The sequence below is a fragment of the Oncorhynchus kisutch genome, linkage group LG10 (genome assembly GCF_002021735.2).
Source record: "Oncorhynchus kisutch isolate 150728-3 linkage group LG10, Okis_V2, whole genome shotgun sequence".
NCBI classification, from domain to species: domain Eukaryota; kingdom Metazoa; phylum Chordata; class Actinopteri; order Salmoniformes; family Salmonidae; genus Oncorhynchus; species Oncorhynchus kisutch.
The window spans coordinates 24841620-24865788 of NC_034183.2; the positions used below are offsets into that span (position 1 = coordinate 24841620).

The window sequence follows — 24169 nt, forward strand, 5'->3', positions numbered from 1 at the left end:
AAATAAAGAGTTTGTCGTCTCTTCTAGCACAGGCAGTCTCCCTACATTAGCCAACTTTGGCTGTCAGTGACCGGAATGAATTAAGATTGACTAGCCGTTTCTGACTGACTGCGCAATTCAGCATGGTCTGGTTTCCATGGGTTGTGCTGGTGGTAGACTCATATCTGGGGGATGGGGGTGAAGCATGAGGCTGCTTAAAGGGTTGTACTGCCAGTCTCTTTTTTTACTGCTATATTAATTTCTGCATTGTTGGGGTTAGACTTTGCAAGAAAGGCATTTCACTGTACTTCTGCAAGTGACATTAAAACTTGAACTCCACACAGAACATTTACTTAAACAATTGTAGATGTGTTGTCTGGATATAGCTACTAGGGCTGTCAAACCATTACAAACATTTATCAAGTTAATCGCATGGTTTCAATTAAAACACATCACATTGGGTTGTAAGAATAATTTAATTTGACTATAGGGGAAGAAAACACAAAATAGACTATTTAAGACAATTGAATAATAACAGATCAGTCAAGTCTTGAGTTCATGTAAAATATCATACAGCTATTAGATCTAGCCTAGACTACTTCTTATCCATGTTCTTCAACATGAACTAGTTACAAGCTGTTACTACAAGAATTAGGATAATTTGATCATATCTTTTGACCTGAGGACTATTAACAAAAACAGCTAAATTGAATGGCTGTTCTGTTTTTAAAATCGGAGTTTAATCTAGAGGTATTCTGCCATTACATTCTCGTTTGGCTAGCTAGCTAACGTTAGCATAACAAGCTAGCTACTTCTGTGCAAATTAAATGTCTGCTGTTATTTATAGTAACGCCTGAGAAAGTGTATGGTTGAACTTTCTGTATGTTTTCTTTCAGAATTGTTGCTCAAAGCTGCGTGTATAGTTGTTTTAGCACTACAAGAGAGGCAGACCGCTCTGCTGTTGGTAGCAGCTGTTAGTAGACCAACAGCACAGTGTTCCGCTTAAAGGGTCTGTGAGGAAACGGACTTGGCTGACAAAAATTAAATGCGTAGCAAAGATTGCCGTTTAATTGTAACGCTTTAACTCTGACAGCCCTAATAGCTACCACGATTTTCCCCCTAATCATGCACACAAAACACATGTTCCTTTCCATTCACAATAACATTTAGTCACAAATCAATACAATGCCCCTTGTCCTTTGCAATTTTTTTCCAGCATACCATCCTCGGTCAAATTCGGATCCCTGTCCGGAGCTGAATCGTCGGTCCAGACCCAGCAGCTCCGAGAGACCCTGCAGCCGGGACAGGACCACCCAGCCCACCCCAGACCCTTTCTCTGCAGGCCCAGCCGAGGACGGGGCCCTCAACACAGATCTCCTGTCTGTAGACATCCGGGGCATCCTGGACGACCTGCAGCTGGAGCACAGAGCAGAGGAGCGAGCTCCAGTGGAGCCCAGGATGGGTTCAGTGTCCGGGGCCAGAACCACAGCATGGACGGCTGGTTGCTCATCCTTACGGGGCTCCCGCAGTGCCAGCCCCACCAAGCGCAACAAGCCAGAGCCATCAGAACCAGGGCCCAAGAAGAGGCACTACGACGCAGACTCAGTGCGCCAGTACATCACCCGGCAACAAGAGGAGCGTAAAAGACGTCTAGTGGAGGAGCGAAGGGCCCAGAGGGAGGAGGCGGAGAGCAGGAGCCAACGTCTTCAGGAGCTATATAGGAAGCAGAGAGCGGGGGTAGCCAATAAGGGCCCTGCGGTACTGGAGAGTTCAGTACAGAAACGCCTGCAGGAGACCTACACCAAACTACTACTGGAACAGGCTGAGTTAGAAGAGGAGCCTCTGCCTTACCAGACTCAGCCAGCCTCTACCACAGTCATCCACCAGGTAAAGGCATAGTTGAAGCCCTCACTGTCCCCTTACTCACATGGCAAGCTTTAGCGAAAATGTGGGTATAGAGCATGGTATGTATGTATGTATGTATGACGTGTCAAATGCATTTTTTATAGCTGTCCTTGTTACATTAAGAGCCAATATGTGAAATGGTGACATGTCGAATTACCCTCAGTATAACTTTGGACATATAATGCTATTGCTCGTATTTCATGTAGTCAAGTGGCTTGTAGGAAATGACTCATCCTGTGGTGAGTTAAACTAGCTGTGAGTTATTTGTGGTGTGTGTTCTCCTTTAGCAGAGGCCCCTGTACCAGCCATCCGGGGAGTCGGACAAGGAGAACAAGAGGCAGGAGAGACCCCAGAGTGCCTCCTCTAGCAGTGACCTGTCTCTATCTGAGATACAACCTCATCCACTCTCCAGGTCAGCACACACCTCACTAAAACACTAATTACAGCTTATACAGTGCCTTTCGGAAAGTATTCAGACCCCTTGACTTTTTCCACATTTTGTTAGTTTACAGCCTTATTCTAAAATGTATTTAAATTGTTTTTGTAGATTGTAGTCATCAATCTACACACAATACCTCATGACAAAGCAAAAACAGGTTTAGCAAATTTATTATAAGTATAAAACTGAAATCACATTTCTATAAGTATTCAGACCCTTTACTCAGTACTTTGTTGAAGCACCTTTGGCAGCGACTACAGCCTTGAGTCTTCTTGGGTGTGATGCTACAAGCTTGGCACACCTGTATTTCGGGAGTTTCTCCATTGTTCTCTGCAGATCCTCTCAAGCTCTGTCAGGTTGGCTCGGGTTCAAGTCCGTGCTCTGGCTGGGCCACTCCTGCATTGTCTTGGCTGTGTGCTTAGGGTCATTGTCCTGGAAGGTGAACCTTCATCCCAGTCTGAGGTCCTGAGCTCTATGGAGCAGATTATCATCAAGGTTCTCTCTGTACTTTGCTCTGTTCATCTTTTCCTTGATCCTGACAAGTCTCTCAGTCCCTGCCGCTGAAAAACATCCCCACAGCATGATGCTGACACCACCATGCTTCACCGTCGGGATGGTGCCAGGTTTCCTCCAGACGTGTTTTTAATCATGTTTCTCATGGTCTGAGAGTCTTTAGGTAAATTTTGGCAAACTCCAAGTGGGCTGTCATGTGCCTTTTACTGAGGAGGAGCATCCGTTTAGCCACTCGACCATAAAGGCCTGATTGGTGGAGTGCTGCAGAGATGGCTGTCCTTCTGGAAGGTTCTCCCATCTCCACAGAGGAACTCTGGAGCTCTGTCAGAGTGACCATCGGGTTATTGGTCACCTCCCTGACCAAGGCCCTTCTCCCCGATTGCTCAGTTTGCCCGGGCGACCAGCTCTAGGAAGAGTGTTGGTGGTTCCAAACCTCTTCCATAAGTTCCTCAATCAGCTTTCTGAATTACCCTAGAGGCACCAGAACATCAAATTTTAAGAACATTTTGAAGATCGTTCCACAAATAAGGTGCAAGAGAACTAATTTACCTAGTATGCTCGGTTAACCATAAAATAGGGTAATTCTACCTCAACAGTAACTTCAGATACTGTAAATATCTGTCTGGTCCTCACATAGGGTAAACAATATGGATGTAACTGTCATCTGCATATGTTCATAAACTAATGAGTTGCTATGTAGTTCTTGGAATCTTGAGGTGATCCTCGACCCTGAACAATTTATGCTTATATAATGAACAAAGGTGGTTCTCAGAAAGTCCTATTTAGACTGTACAAGTCACATATTTTAATGGCTTCATGCATATTTAGATGTCTTAAACCTTTGGCATAGTATCCTATGGACAATGTTGCTCTGTACTAAAAGTATTTAATGGGTCCATATACTAAAGGACTTTCTGAGCCCTTTGTTTAAGAAATTGTATATTTGAATACTAATCCTCCAGTCTTTCTCCTTTAGGAATGAGATGGGACTGGGAGTTCCATCGTGGCTGCAGCCTGACCATCTTTGTTCTGCAGTCAGACCCTCTACTGCTCTGGCTCCCCCCACAGACAAGCTTTTCTCCCTGTGCCTGGAAACGGGAGTGGGCTCTGGGGTGAGGGGAACCAGCCCTCCAGCCAGGCCTCAGCACTCTACTCTCACAGGAGCGGCCAACAAGACCAAGATGAACCGCATTGAGGCCCTGAAAGCCACAGCCGCATCCCTGTCTACCCGCATAGAGAGTGAAGCACGGAAACTGGCCGACACAGGGATCAATTATGGCTGTGCGAGGGACATGGATCTTACCGGTCTGACCCATCTTCAGCCTCAAGACGACGGCTGCTGGGCCAAGCCTGTGAGCCCATCGGTCAGAGAGCGCACTGATGCTGCTGACGAGCTGTCCCTGAGGATCCAGAGGCTCCTGAGTGCTGGCCAGAGCACATACAACGAAGCTCTACCAGGGGTGGGCAACTTGCACAGCTTCAGAGAACAGAGAGGCGGGGCCTCTGCTTCAGGCAGCAGGCCACAGACATCTTCAGTCCTCGGCTCCCATAAGAGGCCGGAGGAGCACCCTGAGGTACCAGGGAAGACCAAGCTCCATGACTCCAGTGGTGACTCCATCAGTGAGGGCCCACTGCTGAGCGAGGGCAGCCTGTCAGAGGGCAACGAGAGCCCCCGCATGCACATAAAGAGGGACCCCAAACCAGCAGAGCGTCTCAGGTCACTGGACTTCTGTGCAGGCCAGAGGGAGGGCGTCCAACCCATCTCTCACTTCCAGAGAGCGGCAGAGAAGTACCCAGCCCTCAGCACCCTCCCCTTCTCTCAGCCACGGGACCGCAGCCGAGGCCCATGGGAGGAACTGACCAAGGGAAGTCCTCATAGCGTCATCAACATCTTCACTAAGAACCACCTGCACAACCACACCAAGGGTTAGCCAACACATTTACACACCCACCCTATCCATAGAAGTGTTTTGAATGAAGAACGAATGTTTAACCCATCGTCTGTTCCTCTGGCTTCTCCCTGCAGTTGGAGGAGAGGAGCAAGCAGACAGGAGCTCCCCTGCTGTGCATTGTGGCCTGTCTGCAGCCAGCTCGGTAGATGTGGCACCAGCGTATGAGGATGACTTTGTGTCGTCCCGTAGCAGCAGCGGCAGGAGCAGCCTGTCTAAGAAAGGATACAACGGATGCAGGTAAAGTGGTTTATACCACTCTCACATGACTGGGTGTTGCTATCTGAATACCTCTCATGCAATTAAAACATCATTTGAAAATCCTGTAAAAATTATGGGAACCCGACCACAAGGTGGCACTAATGTCACATGGCTGGCTAGGAGTTCAACTCAACAGATGTGAGTTGCTGTTTTTGAAGTTGTTTTAGTAGTCTGTGGTGGTTTGATGCACATGATGTGGGTCTTGAAATATGGCTTATCTCGACATCTCATTGCAGCATCACCAGCGGGAACAGTCACTATGGCGAGTTGATGAGTCGCAGGTCCCCTTATGACACCCGGACTATAGACCTGCCATCCCATCACTCCTCAGGCTCCACTCCAGTATCTTCACCTCACTCAAAGGGCTCAGTGAAAAGGGGTGAGACTTTCCCCACAAAATAAAATAACCACTTCCCTGAAATCATACAGCCAAGTGACAATTTCTTACTAGTGTAAGTGTCTCCCACCTCTTTAGGCACTGCTTCAGACAAGAGTGATGCCACTCTGGTGGAGGAGCAGAGGAGCCCCTGCTCTCCGGGGTGGGAGAGCCTGTCTAGAGACTCAAGACGAGGAGGCTCAGCCTCTGAGAGAAGCTCCATCCACACCCTGGTGAAGAGTGTGTACACTGACAGTACACTAGGGGGCGCCTCAGGCCACTTACACTGCAGGTAAGGCGTTCCAGCCCAGACCACTTCTGAGGGGCTCAGGGGAATTCCCAGGAGCTTGAATATCCTCCTTGACCTTCAGTGATTACTGGTATTTCCTTCCTTCCTGAGCTTCTTGGTTGTCTTATAATCTCTGAGCACATTTGTGTGGGGATATTATTGCTGGCATATGGGCACAATGCCTCTTTCAATTACATGAGTTTCTGGTCTATTTGTTTCACTGTGCAGTTTCACTTCAGGTATGCGACACAATTTCCTTGTTAGCCAGCAGCCTACCACCCTGCATCCACTGCTGGCTTGCCTCTAAAGCTAAGCAGGGGTGGTCCTGGTCGGTCCCTGGGTGGGAGACCAGATGCTGCTGGAGCGGTGTTCGAGGGCCAGTAGGAGGGCCTCTGGACAAAAAACAAATATCCCAATGCCCCAGAGCAGTGATTGGGGACATTGCCCTGTGTAGGGTGCTGTCTTTCGGTTGGGAAAGGTGTCCTGATTCTCTGGTCACTAAAGATCCCATGGCACTTATCGTAAGAGTTGTTGTGTTAACCCCGGTGTCCTGGCTAAATTCCAAATCTGACCCCACCATCATAGCCACCTAATTATCCCCAGCCTCCAATTGGTTCCTTCATCCCCCCTCTCCCCTGTAAATATTCCCCAGGTCGTTGCTGTTCTCAGTCAACTTGCCTGGTAAAATAAGGGTGAAATAAATCAATTAAGTGGTCCTTGGCTTCCAAAGACCACCACTTATAATATTTACACATTTCAAGTGACTGGAGAGAATGTTGGAGTCATCTTGGACACCACATCAGGTACAGTGTTCTTTCTACAGGGTCTCTTTGCCAACATAAAGATGCATCTCACTCTGTCAGGCTTGAGCAGCGAATGAATGTGGTCTTTTCAGTTCAGTTCCCAATATAATGGGGTGGCCCATTTATATACACTGAGTGTACAAAATATTATGAACACTTTCCATGACAGACTGACCAGGTGAAGGCAGTGATCCCTTATTGATGTCACTTGTTAAATCCACTTTAATCAGTGTAGATAAAGAGGAGGAGACAGGTTAAAGAGTTTTTTTTTTTTGCCTTGAGACATGGATGTTATGTCTGCCACTCAGTGTTAATGGCCAGGACAAAAAAATCCAACTGCCTTTGAATGGGTTGTGGTAGTAGGTGCCAGAGTCACTGGTTTGTCAAGGACTGCTTCTGGGTTTTTCTTGCTCGACAGTTCCCCGCGCGTATCAAGAATGGCCCACCACCCAAAGGACATCAAGTCAACTTGACACAACTGTGGGAAGTATTGGAGTCAACATGGGCCAGCATCCATGTGGAACACTTTCAACACCTTGTAGAGTCTGTCTTCACAACTTGAGTCTGTTTTGAGGTCAAAAGTGGGTGCAACTCAATATTAGGAAGGTGTTCCTCATATTTTGTACACAATTATATTTATTTTTGTGAATGGATTTAGTCATACCCAATGCATTTGATCAAAAATCACTACATCACCAAAAGTATATGGACACCCCTTCAAATTAGTGGATTCGGCTATTTCAGCCACACCCATTGCTGACAACGGTGTAAAATCGAGCACACAGCCATGCAATCGCTGTAGACAAACGTTGGCAGTAGAATGTCCTTACTGAAGAGCTCAGTGACTTTCAACGTGGCACTGTCATAGGATGCCACCTTTCCAACAAGTCCTTTCGGTGAATTACTGCCCTGCTAGAGCTGCCCCGGTCAGGTTTTTGGCTTCATGCTTCTTCTTCGCCATCAAATACATAAAAATAAAAAAATTCACTCGGAAACACATATACAATATAATATGGCTGTGGTTTTCATTGACTGATAATGCAAATTTGAGGCTCATTCTTAGCCTACATAACAAGGAATACTGAAGTAAAATTGACGTGCCACTTGCACATCGTAGGGCTTTTGCTAACTCAACACTCTAGAATGCTTATTTTGCTGTGGCTATAGATCTGGGCATTGAGGCTAAGAAGTAATGATTCAAATGTGTTCAGGAAGTCTAGTGCAGAGTGCCAGGGAAAAATAGTATTTTGGCTGTTGCTCTGGTTGCGGCTGAAGGGTCTACAGCAGCCTGCCTCATGGCAGCCTAACACTGACTCTTTTGTTTGGGCAGCGAGGTTGTTAAATCTCCTCACTGCAAAATGGGCATGTTGCCAGGGAGTTTTTTTCTTCTCCTGGGACATTTGAGCCTCCCCTGATTGTGTTTATTGTGTTTTTTTTTTGCCCAGGTGGTAGATTCCCTCCATACCTTTGTCTGCTTGATGTGATAGCGATTACATTCAGGATCAAGTCCTTAATGCTGCAGTTGGAGCAGGAGAGATGCACCGCTGTCTACCATTCTGTTTCTAGCTAGGAAGCAGAAGCACATTATACTGTATCATCATGATTAGACTTCTTTGGGCATTTTTGTTTGGCTCAAAGCAGCACAATATGTTAATTGAAAGTTATTTTCTTCACTTACTGTATGTCTTAGGATGGCTTTCCTGGGGCCCCCTTTTCTTAATTCTGTTAGTTCCTGGTTCTCCATTTCACCTGGTTAATTTAGTGTTCTGGCAGTATAGCACACATACCTGAACTGAATCAAAGTTGTTAATGTTCCATCTGTTATGTTTTACGTATACTGTACGTAATGTACGTATACTGATGCTCCAAAAAATAAAGGGAACACTTAAACAACACAATGTAACTCCAAGTCAATCACACTTCTGTGAAATCAAACTGTCCACTTAGGAAGCAACACCGATTGACAATACATTTCACATGCTGTTGTGCAAATGGAATAGACAACAGGTGGAAATTATAGGCAATTAGCAAGACACCCCCAATAAAGGAGTGGTTCTGCAGGTGGTGACCACAGACCACTTCTCAGTTCCTATGCTTCCTGGCTGATGTTTTGGTCACTTTTGAATGTTGGCGGTGCTTTCACTCTAGTGGTAGCATGAGACTGAGTCTACAACCCACACAAGTGGCTCAGGTAGTGCAGCTCATCCAGGATGGCACATCAATGTGAGCTGTGGCAAGAAGGTTTGCTGTGTCTGTCAGCGTAGTGTCCAGAGCATGGAGGCGCTACCAGGAGACAGGCCAGTACACCAGGAGACGTGGATGGAGGCTGTAGGAGGGCAACAACCCAGCAGCAGTACCGCTACCTCCGCCTTTGTGCAAGGAGGAGCAGGAGGAGCAATGCCAGAGCCCTGCAAAATGACCTCCAGCAGGCCACAAATGTGCATGTGTCTGCTCAAACGGTCAGAAACAGACTCGATGAGGGTGGTATGAGGGCCCGACGTCCACAGGTGGGGGTTGTGCTTACAGCCCAACACCGTGCAGGACGTTTGGCATTTGCCAGAGAACACCAAGATTGGCAAATTCGCCACTGGCGCCCTGTGCTCTTCACAGATGAAAGCAGGTTCACACTGAGCACATGTGACCGACGTGACAGTCTGGAGACGCTGTGGAGAACGTTCTGCTGCCTGCAACATCCTCCACCAGGTTAGGCGGTGGGTCAGTCATGGTGTGGGGTGGCATTTCTTTGGGGGGCAGCACAGCCTTCCATGTGCTCGCCAGAGGTAGCCTGACTGCCATTAGGTACTGAGATGGGATCCTCAGACCCCTTGTGAGACCATATGCTGGTGCGGTTGGCCCTGGATTCCTCCTAATGCAAGACAATGCTAGACCTCATGTGGCTGGTGTGTCAGCAGTTCCTGCAAGAGGACGGCATTGATGCTATGGACTGGCCCACCCGTTCCCCAGACCTGAATCCAATTGAGCACATCTGGGACATCATGTCTCGCTCCATCCACCAACGCCACGTTGCACCACAGACTGTCCAGGAGTTGGCGGATGCTTTAGTCCAGGTCTGGGAGGAGATCCCTCAGGAGACCATCCGCCATCTCATCAGGAGCATGCCCAGGCGTTGTAGGGAGGTCATACAGGCACGTGGAGGCCACACACACTACTGAGCCTCATTTTGACTTGTTTTAAGGACATTACATCAAAAGTTGGATCAGCCTGAAGTGTGGTTTTCCACTTTAATTTTGAGTGTGACTCCAAATCCAGACCTCCATGGGTTGATAAATTTGATTTCCTTTGATAATTTTTGTGTGATTTTGTTGTCAGCACATTCAACTATGTAAAGAAAAAAGTAGTTAATAAGAATATTTCATTCATTCAGATCTAGGATGTGTTATTTTAGTGTTCCCTTTATTTTTTTGAGCAGTGTATAAAACCCTTTCCATGACAGGCGAAAGCTATGATCCCTTATTGATGTCACTTGTTTAAAAATGATGTCAATTGACATTGAAATGACCAAAACCTAATCAAAACTGTGTAGGAATGATAATGAACTTATATTTTATAGTCTCGTCACTCTGTCCAGCTTGTTAAGTCTTCGAATGCTAGACAGGGAGCATCAGAAATTCTAAAAGCGATGGATGTGGGACTATATTTTGCAAATTTGACAGCGACTAAATAATATAAGAAATTTTAACAAGGAATACTAAAGTAAAATTGACGTGCCACTTGCACATCGTATGGCTTTAGCTAACTCAACACTCCAGAATGCTTATTTTGCTGTGGCTATAGATCTGGGCATTGAGGCTAAGAACTAATGATTCAAATGTGTTTAGGAAGTCTGGTGCAGAGTGCCAGGGAAAAATAGTATTTTGGCTGTTGCGCTGAAGGGTCTTTAAGCGCGGCCCTCCGGACCTTGGTTAAGACTGAATGTAACCCGCGGGGCAAAATATGTTTGACACCCTTGGTTTAAAGCATAATCCCCAGCCCCCACCCCACCACTTTTTCAAGCGATAATCCAGCCTTCTTTAAGTTGACAGTTCCAAATCGGAGTTTGTACGTTTTCAGAAAGCATGCATATGAATCAATTATTTATTTTTCCTTCTCTTGGTTCCAGTGTGGGCTTGGACAGTAAGAAGTCCCCCAGAAGCCCAAGCCCGTCTCCAGCTGGCTCTCCAACAGACTCTAGTTCCCGTCGTGTGTCTCCAGGCAGCGCCTCCCTAGCCGGGGCAGACATCCTTGGTCTTGGATCCGGCTGCCCTCACTCCTCAGCCCGCCCCAGCTCGTCCTCATTCCGGTCCGCTACACTGGGGGGCAGAGCAGAGCCCACAGCTGCAGGTATACCACCTAGAAACACCCGCTCAGCCGTTTTGATAAATACTCTATTGCCTATCTACAACTTCCTTTGTTTCTATCCATCTCTCTGTTGTCCAGGTGAGCTCCACTACACCCCAGGGGTGTTGCAGCAGCGTATGTCTGCAGAGCTCCACTACCTGGAGTCTATAGAGGAGTCTGTGCGTCAGCTGGGCGACATGGAGCAGTTAAGGGGTGTGTCTCTGGCGCAGCAGGAAAGTGTCTCGCTTGCCCAGATACTCAAGGTGAGGGAGGCCCAACCCAACCAATCAGAGCACCTGAAGAGTGCTCACTTATGTATATGACTGCTTAGTATAGGCACTACTCCACTCTTGAAATGTTAGCTATTGGCATGTAGTCATGTTCTGGTGGTTTTCATTCACCTTTTTCCATAGGTCCTGACCTTTGACCTCTAACCTTTTCAGGCGCAGCAGCAGCGGCACGAGCGTGACCTTCATGAGTTGAAGGTGAAAGCAGAGCAGGAGGCGCTGGAGACCCAATGGCAGCTGGAGGAGACACGGCAGAAAGCAGCCAGGGTACTGCACACAGCACTGGCATTTAGAACGGGCAACTCTGCAGAATCCACGTACTTCTCACCTAGAGTTAGATCCATGCACCAACTTGGTAGATTGTTGATCCTCTCGAGGGTGGCTTCATATTTGTCAACACCTTGAATATTTATAGAACTTAATCTACCTTCACTGCATGTAGTGTGAGAAAGGAGCTATTTTACTAGACGTGTGTAGGCTGTAGTGTGGTTCAGTAACAGAACTGTGTGTGTGTGTCGTTGCAGGCTCACGTGGAGCTGCAGGAGAACATGGCTCAGACCCAGCAGCAGTCTCTGGGAGGCATGCAGGAGGCCAACGCTAAGATGATCAGCCAACAGGCCGAGTCTGTACGCTATACGGCCGTAGCTGCCCACCAGATCAAAGAGGTCCGAACACTCTCGCTCTCCCCCTCCACTCTTGTCCCTACAGCCCGTCACTGGGCTTGGTTTGTTTCCTCACTGTTGCATGTATTTGCAAATGTCTGACTCTTGCTTCTCGACACAGTTTCGTTCAGTTGATATATTGCTGACTTAGTTGCTCTCTCCTCAGATGACGGAGCTGGCCTGTTCTCAGATCGGTGACCCTGCTGCTGCTCCCATCAGCACCCTGTTTGACCAGCAGAGGCAGCATCACCAGAGCTTCATGGGTGAGATGTCTTCTGCCAAGAACAAGACCGAGGAGCCCTTTTCCCTGGACAGCTGCTCTGACTCCACCCCCTCCAGGAGACCCAACATCAGGTACTGGAATTCACATTCTGGTGTTCCTCACAGACAGACACCGGTAGATGTTTCTCCTTGTCAGCATACTTGGCTTGGTCAGGTTAAACTTTATAGGCATGGCTAGATAAGCAATTGGTTTTCTCCCTCACATGTCCTCTCTGCGTTGTACCACCCCCCAGTGGTGGAGAAAGCAGCCACCGGAGTCCCTCCCTGGCCTCCTATGAGAAGAGACAGAGGAGGAAGGTGGAGACGGGTAACAGCTCACTGGTGGAGGCTGTGACCCATACAGCAGCTGAAGACTCCATCCCCAGTGACCGTGTTCAGTCCCTACTGGATGAGAAAGGTGAGGCCAGGGGTTCATAGCACTCATTGTGGGGATTGGAAGGGAGCCATTATCACAAACAGGCAATGCATAATAATCGTTTGATGCGTAAATAGCCTGAAGTCTCTTAGAAAGAGAAAACAACAATGTTCCTCTCCCCAACAATCTGTCCCCATAAAGACAGCGCCTCAGTGGGTACAGAGTACTCTCTGAAGTTTGACGAGTCCATGACGGAGGATGAAATTGAGGAGCGTTCATTCCGCTCGCTGCTGCCCTCCGAGTCTCACCGGCGTGGAGTGTTGGAGAAGAATAGAGTTCCTCACGAGGAGTCAGATGATGTTCCCAGTCAAGAGAACCCCGCAGCACAGGACAGCTCCAAGGTTAGTTTGCCACCTCATTTCAATAACTGTAATGCTGGCAAGGTAGCAAGACTACTCAAATACATAATGATTGGCTGAAATCTTAGCACTTATCCAAAAGCTTAAATGTACTAGTTTACTTTGGGAGGTTTCTCCTTAAAGTCACCAGCGTATAATGCTTATCCACATTTAGCCCGATTTGACCGCAGTAATGGTGAGCTTCTGGCTCACCATTACTTCTAGCTTCTGTCTAATATGTTGGCAGCAGCATTTGTCTTAGCTTTTAATGTCAAGCCACAGTGGTAGCTCCCTGCCTCTCTGAAGGGTTCAGTATGCGGGATTGTGCCTAGCCATACTGACGCCTGGAAAGAGCTGCCTGCCTTGTAAGGCTCCACTGGCCATGGCATCAGAAAAACTGGGAAAGCCTGCTCAACTCATTACTACCCTGGGCACAATCAACATTCTGTGTGCCCCGGCCCCGCTTAACTGGGTTCTGGGAGATTCCCTGCCTGGCTGTATCGTTCCCTCCCTGACCCATACCTGGTCCCCTCAAACACAGCAGGTGGAGGAGAGGTTGTGGTGCGGCTAGGAGAGGTTGTGGTGCGGCTAGGAGAGGTTGTGGTCACACCTGGCTGCCACATGTAGGGATGATCTTGTACATACCTTGGCCTTAATTGGCCGCAGGTGTTTTGACAGCGCTCTGGATACACTTTGGCGTTTACAACACTGATTCTATATCGCAACCACCAAGGCCAGCAGCCTCTCCCTCGCCTCAATTTGTTTGCCAGCTGGAGGGAGCATGTAACCAGTGGCCAGAATGATCTTCCATCTACCACTGTTTGCTCTCTGTGTATGCCTGGTTTCCTGACTGATAAGGCTTTGTGATGTGTTAGTGACTCATTGTTCCCGCTCCCGGCAGCAGGACGGCAGCATGCCCTTCTCCAGCGGACAGGACAGCTTCTCCAGGTTCACCATGGACATGGTGCGTCAGTACATGAAGGAGGAGGAGGTGCGCGCCCACCACCAGAGCTCCCTGCTGCGCCTGCGACAGAAGGCCCTTAAGGAGAAGACCAAGGCCGAGCTCGCCTGGCTGGAGCATCAGAAAAGGCACTGGTTTACTTTTATTAGGATCTATGTTTTCTGAATAAATATTGTCTCATTCTCCGCTAACGCCAAAGTTTTTTTGTTTTCCATCATACGAAAATGTGCGACTGAAATTCAGTAGAACACATTGACCAAAACTATTAGTCTAGTTTTGGTCAATGTGTTCTGTTGAATTTCTTTCGCATGAGGCACTTCTGTCCTCATTTTGCATTCATGTTCTCACTGTTTCTCCTTTCTGACCTCATAGGCGCCTCAGAGACAAGGGTGAGGATGACAAGATGCCACCCATCAGAAAGAAGCAGAGAGGCCTACTGATGAAACTTCAACAGGAACAGGTAACTAACCAACAAAATCTCTGCCCATCTCACCTGCTCCCATCACTGCCCATCTGTAATGCTAAGTGACCATGACCTTTGACCCTGTCTGTGTGTGTTTCCAGGCGGAGATCAAGCGTCTGCAGGAGGCCAACAGGGCAGCCAGGAAGGAGAGGCAGCTGCTTCTCAAACAGCAGGAGGAGATAGCGAGAATGAGATACACCACCCTCAAGCTGAAGGAGCGCCTCAAGTGTGTCGGCACCGGGGACACCCCACCGGTCAGTACTACCACCTTCTTACATCATATTCATATCTGGGAATGTGTTATTTATGGAGATATTGAGTTAATCCTCAGAAAGAGATGCTTTGTGTTATGCATTTGTCTAAAATAATACTGCATGGTTCCATTTAAGATTTGAAAGGGTCTTGCGCTCTTCTTCATTTCTGGTGTGTGAGTGTGTAACCATCTATGTCCTATAGGAGACTCCAGTGTCGGAGCACGTCGAAGGGGCAACCTCCCCCAGTGCTGCGAAGACTGACGGGGACGTGCGCAGCGCCTCTCCTCTCTCAGTGTCTGGCAGTGAGACCAGCAGCATCATGCAGAAGCTCAAGAAGATGCGCTCTCACATGGATAAGAAGTAATTTAAACGTCTATTAACCTAAATGTCTTATTGGAAGTCTTTGTCATGGGCTCTTTTTTTGCTACTTCAGGGCTTATAATAAGAGACACAATTTATACCAACTTTTCAACAGCTGAAATTACCATATTTGATAGCTTTATCTTTATGGGTGTGATTGTTAACTTGTCTTAGACTGACGATCTATCAAAACCATATTGGGCATATCAATCATTAAAGATGGTTTCCTTTGTTAATCACAAGGAATTATGTACCAGCTTCAGAGCTTCTGTTACTGAAAATCATTTGATGGAAGTTGCTGTTGCCTTGTGAAAGTGAGGGATTGGCTTGCCTAGAAACCTTAATTCTTCTGTGGTGTGGATATGAATATAAGCATGCTCCATGTCCTCTATAGATCAGGGATCATCAACATGATTCAGCCGCGGGCAGATTGTTTTTGTTTGCGCAGAAAACCTGGGGGGGGCCATTTAAAACCACCTCGCGAACAGCCAGTTGGGGAACCCTGCTATACATACATGTTAGTTATTCAGACTGCATCTTCTGCAAGCTCTGTACTTATTCCAAAATTTACCATTTGTAGTGTAAAATGTCTGTCTGGTGTCTCATACAAGCAGCGAGGGCAGGTTTTAGTCTTTTAACAATGTGGTTATGTGACTGGAGGGGACTCTCACGATGGTTAAACAGCCAGACCTGCACTCCGACTGACCTCATTCTTATGCTTTTGCATTCTGCAGTACAGGTCCTAACAAACGTTCAGTTGTTGTGGTGTTTAAGGATTTGTAACTTTCGTTCAATAGCAACGTGATCAGTAGAAATTGTAGGCCGAGAGCGAATGATTCCTTGAATTGAATAATCTACCAAAAATCATGAAACTGAATGTACCCAATATCACAGCTAAAAGTGGGAGGTCACTGTCAATTTGAGCCTAGACTTTATTTTCTATAGGGAACTAACAAGCTGCTTGTAGCCACGCCTCTGTCTGCTTGCATTGGTCGTCTAACAACCTGCCATTTCAATATGTTAACACTGTCTCTTTTAATAATGCTCTAGTGTTGTTGTGGATCATAGTGAAGGTTAATGTGTGATTTAGCCAGTGTTTTAGTCTAATAAAGCCTAAATCAGATTTTAGTTACCAGTACTTAAAAACAATTATCACCCACCACTACATTTGCAACTTTTTGCTAAAATAATCTTGCAAATTCCTCCACCCAGTGCATTTAATTAAGGAGAAGCACTATGTCCTCTGAGGTGCAACATGAGACAAAGGCCTCTCTTAACCTTTTTAGGATTATAATTTATCAGTCTCTGGCACTGCCGCATGCTTTCACACATGGCTGCACATTCCTACACACCTGCTCTTTATTGGAGTCCAGCTCCAAAGACACACATGCACATCTTGCCATGTCCTGGCCAACTCCTGATGAAAAGGACTGAGTTTTAATACCCCTCTAAGCTCTGCCACCAACACAAAACCCTGGCAGATTAACTACATTACTTCTCTTTGAATGAAACCATGAAACATTCAGTACGATTAAGCACATGCTTAATCACTACTGTATTCTCTCTCTAATTGGCTGTTTTCACATTCTCCAACTCATATTTTGTGGGGGTTTTCCTGTGTCACGTGTCCTTGCTTTGTTTGGTTGTAGACACTGCTCTCCTGTTCACTACTACTTCTCTCCGTTTACGGCCCACCACTGGGCATCTCGCAGTGTCTGTTTCCCCTACCTCCAGCTGTTTATCTACATCCAGTTGGTCAGGTACAGTGCTGCTCTCGTCTCTCACTGCTGCCTCTCCTTCTCTGCCCCCTGTCCCAAGGACCATGCTTGTGTTCAGCTCCCGCCTCCCAATTTCCTTTTTTCCAGGAAGTGTGAAGTGAAAGCTTGAATAACACCCAATGGCATCCTGTTGGCAACACAAACCAGGCATTGCATGTACGTTCACAACCATATGCATGAAGGGGCACAGAAATTAAACAAGAAGTGAAAAAACGAAAGGCATTTTTGCCAGTAATGAAATGACCTCACATTGGTCTGCTAAGGTCAAAGGTCCTATTCCTTTTAATACAGTTGGCCTGATTTGAACGAGACTCCCATTGAACAGCGAGAGCTCTCCAATCTCTGTGGTGTTGCTTTGAGGGACTCATTTAACTCATTCAGAGTGAATGAATCAGGATCTGCATGACTTTCTCATATTCATGTCACTCACTACTTTTGTTGAAGAAATGTCCAATGTCCAGAGTAAATTATAAGATATTAGGCTACACGCCGTCCATGCAAAAGAAGCAGTGCCTTTGGCCGGTGCTTTAGCATTGATAGAGGGGTTTAATCTGTTCAATGAGCCCAGTAAATCTTCACCGACGTTCCTGATTAGGTAACTGTTGCTTGTGATGGGCTAATGAGTATGTATTGCAAGTGGGCTTAATAGAATTGGGAGCGCAGTCTAACCCAAAGCTGTACTAGTGCGCGAAAGACAAACAAACACAGTACTGTCTGGCACTTCTACTAATTATAGTCAACATGCAAAACAGCTGATTAACTTGCAGTGCATAATGAACCAGTTCTTTTCAATGTACATTATATATCAAAGCAATGGAGAAACCATTTTGAAAGTAGTTTCTTTCCGCAGTATACATGGGAAATGCATTTTGACTCTTGTGTTGTGTAGAATTCATGTCGACGTTACACCCATAGACATTTTGACTCTTGTGTTGTGTAGAATTCATGTCGACGTTACACCCATAGACATTTTGACTTACAATCTGCAATGTGTTTTTTTTTTAACCATTGGTGGTCTTTGACTGATGTTTTGTGGGGTGTCCTACAGTGATGTTAAGCCCTGGGGTCAAACCAACTGATTGAACCTAACTACTACTCTTTGTGCCTGTTTTATCCATTTTGATCAAATGTTTGTACTCTGTTGTTGGGGGAAGAGTTTGGATGACTTGTGCACTATGGTGTCAAAATTAAACCATGTCTGAGGTGTGTGGACCGTCCCGGAGGTTTTCAGTTTGCAGTTAAGATGGGCAGGGGGTGGTTGGGTTGACTGGTTGGACTGCTGATGACTCCACTAGCTTCTGCGACGTTGCAATCATTTCACTGCTTCTCACACCAATTGCACCTACCATTCTTTGTGCTTTCTCTCCCTTCCTCCTGTCCTCCCCACCACCAGGTTCCTGACCAAGCGGGAGCAGGGTCTGATGCATCGGCGGAGGCACGCGGAGGAGCTGCTGGAGTGGAAGCAGAGGCTGGATGCTGAGGAGGCTGAGGTGAGGCAGATGGAGAAGCAGGCCCTGGCTGCCTGGGACAGAGAGCGTCCTAGAGACGGAGACCAGAGGTCAGATCACAGAGACTGCTCCAACGCCAGCCCCAATGCCAGCTCTGGCCAGCACGATCCTGAGGGAAAGACTGACAGAGGTGAGAGACCGCTGTTGACAGACACTGAGCTATAGGCCTATTGTATGAGATGAAATTAGCACATGCTGTAGTATGCAGTAGTTTCTGTTTATTGCCTGTTATCAGGTATGAGTTTGCTTGCCTTGTGTCGTATACTTTTATGAAGGCGAGAATATCATACAGCAAGCTGCATATCCATATTTGAGGCTGCAGGTGTATTCATCTGCTCTTGACCTTTGTGTCTCTCCTCAGACTCTGTGAGTGAGGGTGACTACTCCCCAGTAGTGACTGGCTCCAGCGTGCACACAGAGCTCTCTGGGTCCCAGCAGCCAGACATCCCCTCCACTGATCAGCCTGGCTCTGTCTCTGAGCTGCCCTCCACCCAGCACAGCCCCTCCATCTACACCCAGGACTTAGACTCTCCCCCTGTGAGCAAGAGAGTAAGGCCCTGTGCATGTTGTGGTGTCATGTTATCTATTACTACAGTAGAAATACATTGATTACATTTTTTTATGAACCCTTCCATAAGATTAGATTGTTTTATTGTCCCCCTCCCACACAAAAAAGCAACATGCACAGGGCCTTACTCTCTTGCTCACAGAGGGGGAGTCTAAGTCCTGGGTGTAGATGGAGGAGCTGTGCAAGGAATTGTATGAGTTAACAGAATCTGTCAACGCGCATGCTCCAAGTATTATCCCTCCTGAGAGCAAAGTGAGACTTTGTTAGCGCTCTTCCCATCAAATTTAATTTGTGACGTGCGCCGAATACAACAAGTGTACACTTTACCGTGAAATGCTTACTTACGAGCCCTTTCCCAACAATGCAGTAAGAAAATTAACAAATGGATACAAATAAAATATTAACACAATGAAATATATGTTGTACCAGTAACAAATCAGTGTGCTGGAGTATGAGGTAATTGGAGTGATAGATTGAGGGGGAATTGTAGGTTTGGTTAGGTGATTGAAGTACTATGTACATCTGGGTAGGGGGTGAAAAGGAAAAAAATCCCTGTAGCCATTTAATGAACTGTTGAGCAGTCTTATGGCTTGGGGGTAGAAGCTGTTCAGGAGCCTTTTGGTCCCAGACTTGGCTCTCCGGTAACGCTTGCCGTGCGGTAGCAAAGAGAACCGACAATGACTTGGTTGGCTGGAGTCTTTGATTATTTTTAGGGCTTTCACCTGACCGCCTGGTTAGAAGGTCCTGAATGACAGAGGGCTCGGCTTCAGTGATGTACTGGGCCGCACGTACTACCCTCTGTAGCGCAATACGGTCGGATGCTAAGCAGTTGCCATACCAAGCGGTGATGCAGCCAGTCAAGATGCTCTCAATAGTGCAGCTGTAGAACTTTTTGAGGATCTGGGGGCCCGTGCCAAATCTTTTCAGCCTCCTGAGGGGGAAGAGGCTTTAGGCAGCTCTGTGAATGTCGGCCTTTGTCCAGGGTCCAGACTCAGTTGCTTCTTTCAGGGAATTGTCACTTTCCTTGTGCACAGTTAATGTGTTACTTGATTGTTATTTGAGTGTGACATTAATAATACTCAATTAACTGCCCTATTGGGTAAAGAGGAAAACACTTTAAAAAATCACTTCTTTCATTCACTCCTGTGAGCTCATCTTATGGAGCTAGATGTCACTATAGTTATTTGGGGTTATTTAAATCGTCTCAGGAATTTAGAAGCCACATGCAAATGAGATGTAAGCAGAAACACTCAAGTCTAAATGTCACAGAAAGGCATCTGTGCATGTACCGTTAGAGACACTGCCTTTTGAGTGTGTTTGTTTTTGTGTATGTATGTGAGTTTTGGTGTGTCTTGGTTAGTTAGTTTGGGGCATGCTGTTGTGGTGAATGTGAGACTGTCCTGAATTCCCCTTGGGCCCTATCCTTTTCCTCTGTTGTACAGTCTCCTTCACCAAAAGCCAGCCTCAGCACTAACACACACCCAGAGGGCAGCAGCAAGATGCAGCTCCGCTCCTCCTCCAGGACCTCCAGCCACGACCCCAAGGCCGCTGACACTCCCTCTGGCACAGGTGAGCTGGTCCCCTCTCTGGAGCAGTAGGGCCTCCAAAACGGGACATCATTTTTATTTTCTGTTAGAGCTGTTGAAAAGCAGAGTCGAAAGAGGACTGACTGCAGGCATAATTTGACGCTGTAAGAAAAGGATTATGCGTGCAGTTCCCTGACACTCAACCTGCTTAGTTGTGTTATGGGAGTATGGAAGCTTCCCAGCCGTCACTGAGCTACAGTCGTAGTCCTTTAAACTGTCGTTGCTGGTTCTGTTGGGCTATTATAGTGGACATTTCAATCATCAGATTTTTATCACTAACATAACATGTGCAGGCATTTTTGGAGTAGCCTATGAATGTCCGGATGGACAAACCGCAAATAAATAAATATTTACTCCCCCTTCTGAGAATTTGAGTTCAGTAGTTCTAAGTTGGATTACTTTATACTAATCAGTCTGGCATGGATTTCGCATTCTAACCGTACTTATTGTGTCACACAGAGCCTATGTCAGATCAGAGCGACATTGAGAGCCGTATCCGTGCCCTCAAAGAGGAACTGCGCAAACGCAAGTCTGTGGTGTACCAGCTGAAGAAGGAGCAGAAGAAGAGGCACAAAGAGCGTCTGAAAGCCCAGGAGGCCAGCCTACTGAAGCAGCTAGAGGTCAGTGTATATCAGAGAATCCTAGCCTGCCCTGCTCCATTCAATGAGCAATAACAAGAACAGTGACTTACTTTGGGCTTTGTTTGTTTCCTTATGTCTAGTCCTACAATTATTTCATTGAGAAGACTGAGACTGAGTTGAGTAAGGAACCGGACTCGACACCTGCTGCCAAGCCTCAGATCCTGGCCCCCACCTCAGCCACAGAGAAGCCCCAGATTAAACCACCACCTCCTTACAGGTACACCAACGTACTTACTATGTGTATGTTGCACAAACTGATGAATTGGTCCATCTTCATAAACATGTTTTTTTCCTCTCCAGACCTGAAACCGACTGGAAGGTTGTCTCTGACTCAGAGAAAGCTGAGAAGACACTTCCACATTCTCCAGTTGAACAAGGTGTGTTGTGCATTGTCAAGAAGTGTAATTCTCCACGTTGACATTTGTGCCCATACTGTGATAACACAAGTTGTTCCATGTTTTGTTGTCAGATGACCTCACAACATCCGGGCTCAGTAAATATTCAGCATGGCATGAGGAGTCCTCAGACGAGGACCCCCCTACTGTCACCCCAACTCCAGTGTATGGGAGTCCAGAGCACACCAACAGTCTGAGGGGCCTGCTGTCCCCAGAGCCTCTCCCCAGGCAGCCCTCTGAGGGGGCACTCCCCCTGAGGGAGCCAGCCAGGCCACAAGCTACCGACTCTGGGGATGAGCGTGTTGTCTCTAGCCACCAGTCAGAGGTCATGGAGGAGCTGGACTCTGTGAAGTCTGAAGGAACTGAGCACACTCAGTCACGCTCTGAAGACCATCACTTTGACCATCTACTCAAACTTGACCTAGAGCACAGCCCAAGTTCCCAGCAGCACCATTCTCTGTCAGAACATGTTTCCTCAGAGAAAGGAGAACAAGGGATTTCCCTGATAAGCAGTCTTGATGTTGATGAGATATCTGCTAAGTCACCATCCCCCATCAAAGAGCGAGCCTACACCCCTGAGTCTGATGTCTTGTCATCAAAGGGTGACTTTTCAACCAAGGGTAAGGATGCCTCTCCTCCTTCAGCTGATGGTTATCATGAAGACTTTGAAATCTCAGTGGAGTCGTCACTCAGGGAGGAAAACCAAGGCACCAAACCTACCTCACCATCCCGCCAAGAGACCAGAGAGGCTTCCCACAGCAGGTCCCCCTTCTACAGTAGTGAGGAGGAGATTGGTGAGGAGCCACGTGGAAGATCTGGAGCTCCTGGTGGCAGTCCTCACTCTGAAAGACTTCTTGACCTGCAGAGCCAAACCAAGGATTCCCAGGTCATTAGTTCAAACTGCTCCCCAACTATCTCCCCTTCCCAGATCCCACCTTCACCAGCACTGGATGAAATGCCTAACTTTGCCATTGGAGACAGGGTTTTAGTGAGCAACGTCCAGCCTGGTATGCTTAGATTCAAGGGCCACACCAGCTTTGCCAATGGCTTCTGGGCTGGAGTGGAGCTGGACAAGTCTGAAGGAAGCAACAATGGCACCTACGATGGGGTGGTGTACTTTGAGTGTGAGGAGGATCATGGCATCTTTGCTCCTCCGGACAAGATCCTCTGTATGCCAGATAAGTTTGAGATCTATGTGGACACCACAGAGGGCGAGGACTCGTTCCTTGACCACCAATCTGAAAAAGAGCCAAAGAAATGCAACTTTGAGGAGGAAATGCATGAAAGCAATCTGCAAAATAAAAGAGGGGGTGTATCTCAGCGTAATCGTTCTGGAGACAACGGACCTACTGATGTGAATGATGATTCAGCTGAACACCAGAAAAACTTGATCAACTTAAATGAGTTCAAAGAGGGAGAATATTCAATGTCCAATAAAAGAACCAAGACCATCATTCTGGACCTTGAAGATGTACCTACCAGTCTCATCACTGACATAGACCGTAAGATAACTCTTGATGAGACCTCTACCATCATTGAGAGGAATGGCCTAGATGCCCATCAGAAATCTACTCCAGAGCAGACCGTGGGGAAAGACACCCTCGGTGCTTTTGCAGATAAGCTTCTCAACAACTTCATGAAAGACGCTGTGAAGCAATTCGCACAGATCAGAAAGGCCAAAGAAGAGAAGATATCAGCTGTTGAACAAATGAAAGATTACCTTACCGAGGGTAGGGAAACGGTCTCCCAAGCTCACGTTGTGGCACAGAGAGATGGTCTGCCCTTCTTCCTAGATGGAGACCAAGAGGAGCAAGTGTCGTCTCCAGAACTCTGTAACCGGCCGGTGAGTTTTGATCCCATTTTGAGACGGTTATAGAGTAAATGTTCGAAGTGTTAAAATATACAGTATTTTCTTCAGATAATGTGATAACCTGCAATCACATCATGTGTAATGCATTTAATTTAGGATATTTTCAGCTAAAGTACTTAAAAGAGCTGATTTGTCTTAGTAAATGATTAAACAGAACTGATTACATTGCTGTAGGGGAATGGATCAATAATTGAGCTTAGCAGCACTGTTGATAACCATCCAGAGTTGATTTGACCTCAAAATACCCTTTTTGTGGATTTGTTTGAGTCCAAAGGTCAAACAACAACTTTGACCAATGTGCTTATCTACGCTGAGTGTATAAAACATTATGAAAACCTGCACTTTCCATGACAGACTGACCAGGTGAATCCCAGTGAAGGCTATAATCCCTTATTGATGTCACTTCTTTAATGTAGATGAAGGGGAGGATATGGGTTAAAGAAGTATTTTTTTAAGCCTTTAGACAATTGAGACATGGATTGTGTATGTGTGCCATTCACAGGGTGTATGGGAAAGACAAAATATTTAAGTGCCTTTTGAAGGGTTGTGGTAGTAGGTGCCAGGCGCACTGGTTTGTATCAAGAACTGCAACGCTACTGGATTTTCCGCGCTCAACAGTTTCCCGTGTGTATCAAGAATGGTCCACCACCCAAGGGACATCCAGCCAACTTGACACAACTGTGGGAAGCATTGGAGTCGACATGGGCCAAAATCCCTGTGGAACACTTTCGACACATTGTAGAGTCTATGCCCTGACGAATTGAGGCTGTTCTGAGGGCAAAAGGTTGTGCAACTCAATATTAGGAAGGTGTTCTTAATGTTTTGTACACTCTGTGTATATCCATTTCAATTTGGTGCTCTGTTTTCTTTTGTTATGTAAATATTTATGCCAGTAGAAGTAAAAAATACATCTTAGACTTTCTTAGGGTTTTCACTTAGTGACTCTTGT

General features: G+C 46.7%; 1 protein-coding gene across 5 annotated transcripts in view; it reads left to right on the forward strand.

The window, feature by feature from the left end:
• The window catches only part of LOC109897950 (centrosome-associated protein 350-like), a 39768-nt gene that overhangs the window by 11776 nt on the left and 3823 nt on the right, over nucleotides 1–24169 (forward strand). The window contains exons 9-32 of one of the 5 annotated variants that reach the window (XM_020492637.2): nucleotides 1196–1866; nucleotides 2172–2296; nucleotides 3813–4762; nucleotides 4863–5025; nucleotides 5283–5425; nucleotides 5522–5714; nucleotides 10635–10855; nucleotides 10952–11115; nucleotides 11296–11406; nucleotides 11664–11804; nucleotides 11968–12155; nucleotides 12317–12480; nucleotides 12640–12839; nucleotides 13738–13925; nucleotides 14170–14257; nucleotides 14362–14514; nucleotides 14717–14874; nucleotides 18046–18290; nucleotides 18522–18709; nucleotides 20171–20297; nucleotides 20774–20934; nucleotides 21036–21172; nucleotides 21256–21332; nucleotides 21425–23193. In XM_020492637.2, coding sequence (XP_020348226.1) covers nucleotides 1196–1866; nucleotides 2172–2296; nucleotides 3813–4762; nucleotides 4863–5025; nucleotides 5283–5425; nucleotides 5522–5714; nucleotides 10635–10855; nucleotides 10952–11115; nucleotides 11296–11406; nucleotides 11664–11804; nucleotides 11968–12155; nucleotides 12317–12480; nucleotides 12640–12839; nucleotides 13738–13925; nucleotides 14170–14257; nucleotides 14362–14514; nucleotides 14717–14874; nucleotides 18046–18290; nucleotides 18522–18709; nucleotides 20171–20297; nucleotides 20774–20934; nucleotides 21036–21172; nucleotides 21256–21332; nucleotides 21425–23193 — 6725 coding nt within the window. The remainder of the gene's footprint in view (nucleotides 1–1195; nucleotides 1867–2171; nucleotides 2297–3812; nucleotides 4763–4862; nucleotides 5026–5282; nucleotides 5426–5521; nucleotides 5715–10634; nucleotides 10856–10951; nucleotides 11116–11295; nucleotides 11407–11663; nucleotides 11805–11967; nucleotides 12156–12316; nucleotides 12481–12639; nucleotides 12840–13737; nucleotides 13926–14169; nucleotides 14258–14361; nucleotides 14515–14716; nucleotides 14875–18045; nucleotides 18291–18521; nucleotides 18710–20170; nucleotides 20298–20773; nucleotides 20935–21035; nucleotides 21173–21255; nucleotides 21333–21424; nucleotides 23194–24169) is intronic. The other 4 variants (XM_031833377.1, XM_020492638.2, XM_031833378.1 and 1 more) reach the window with 4 other exon arrangements.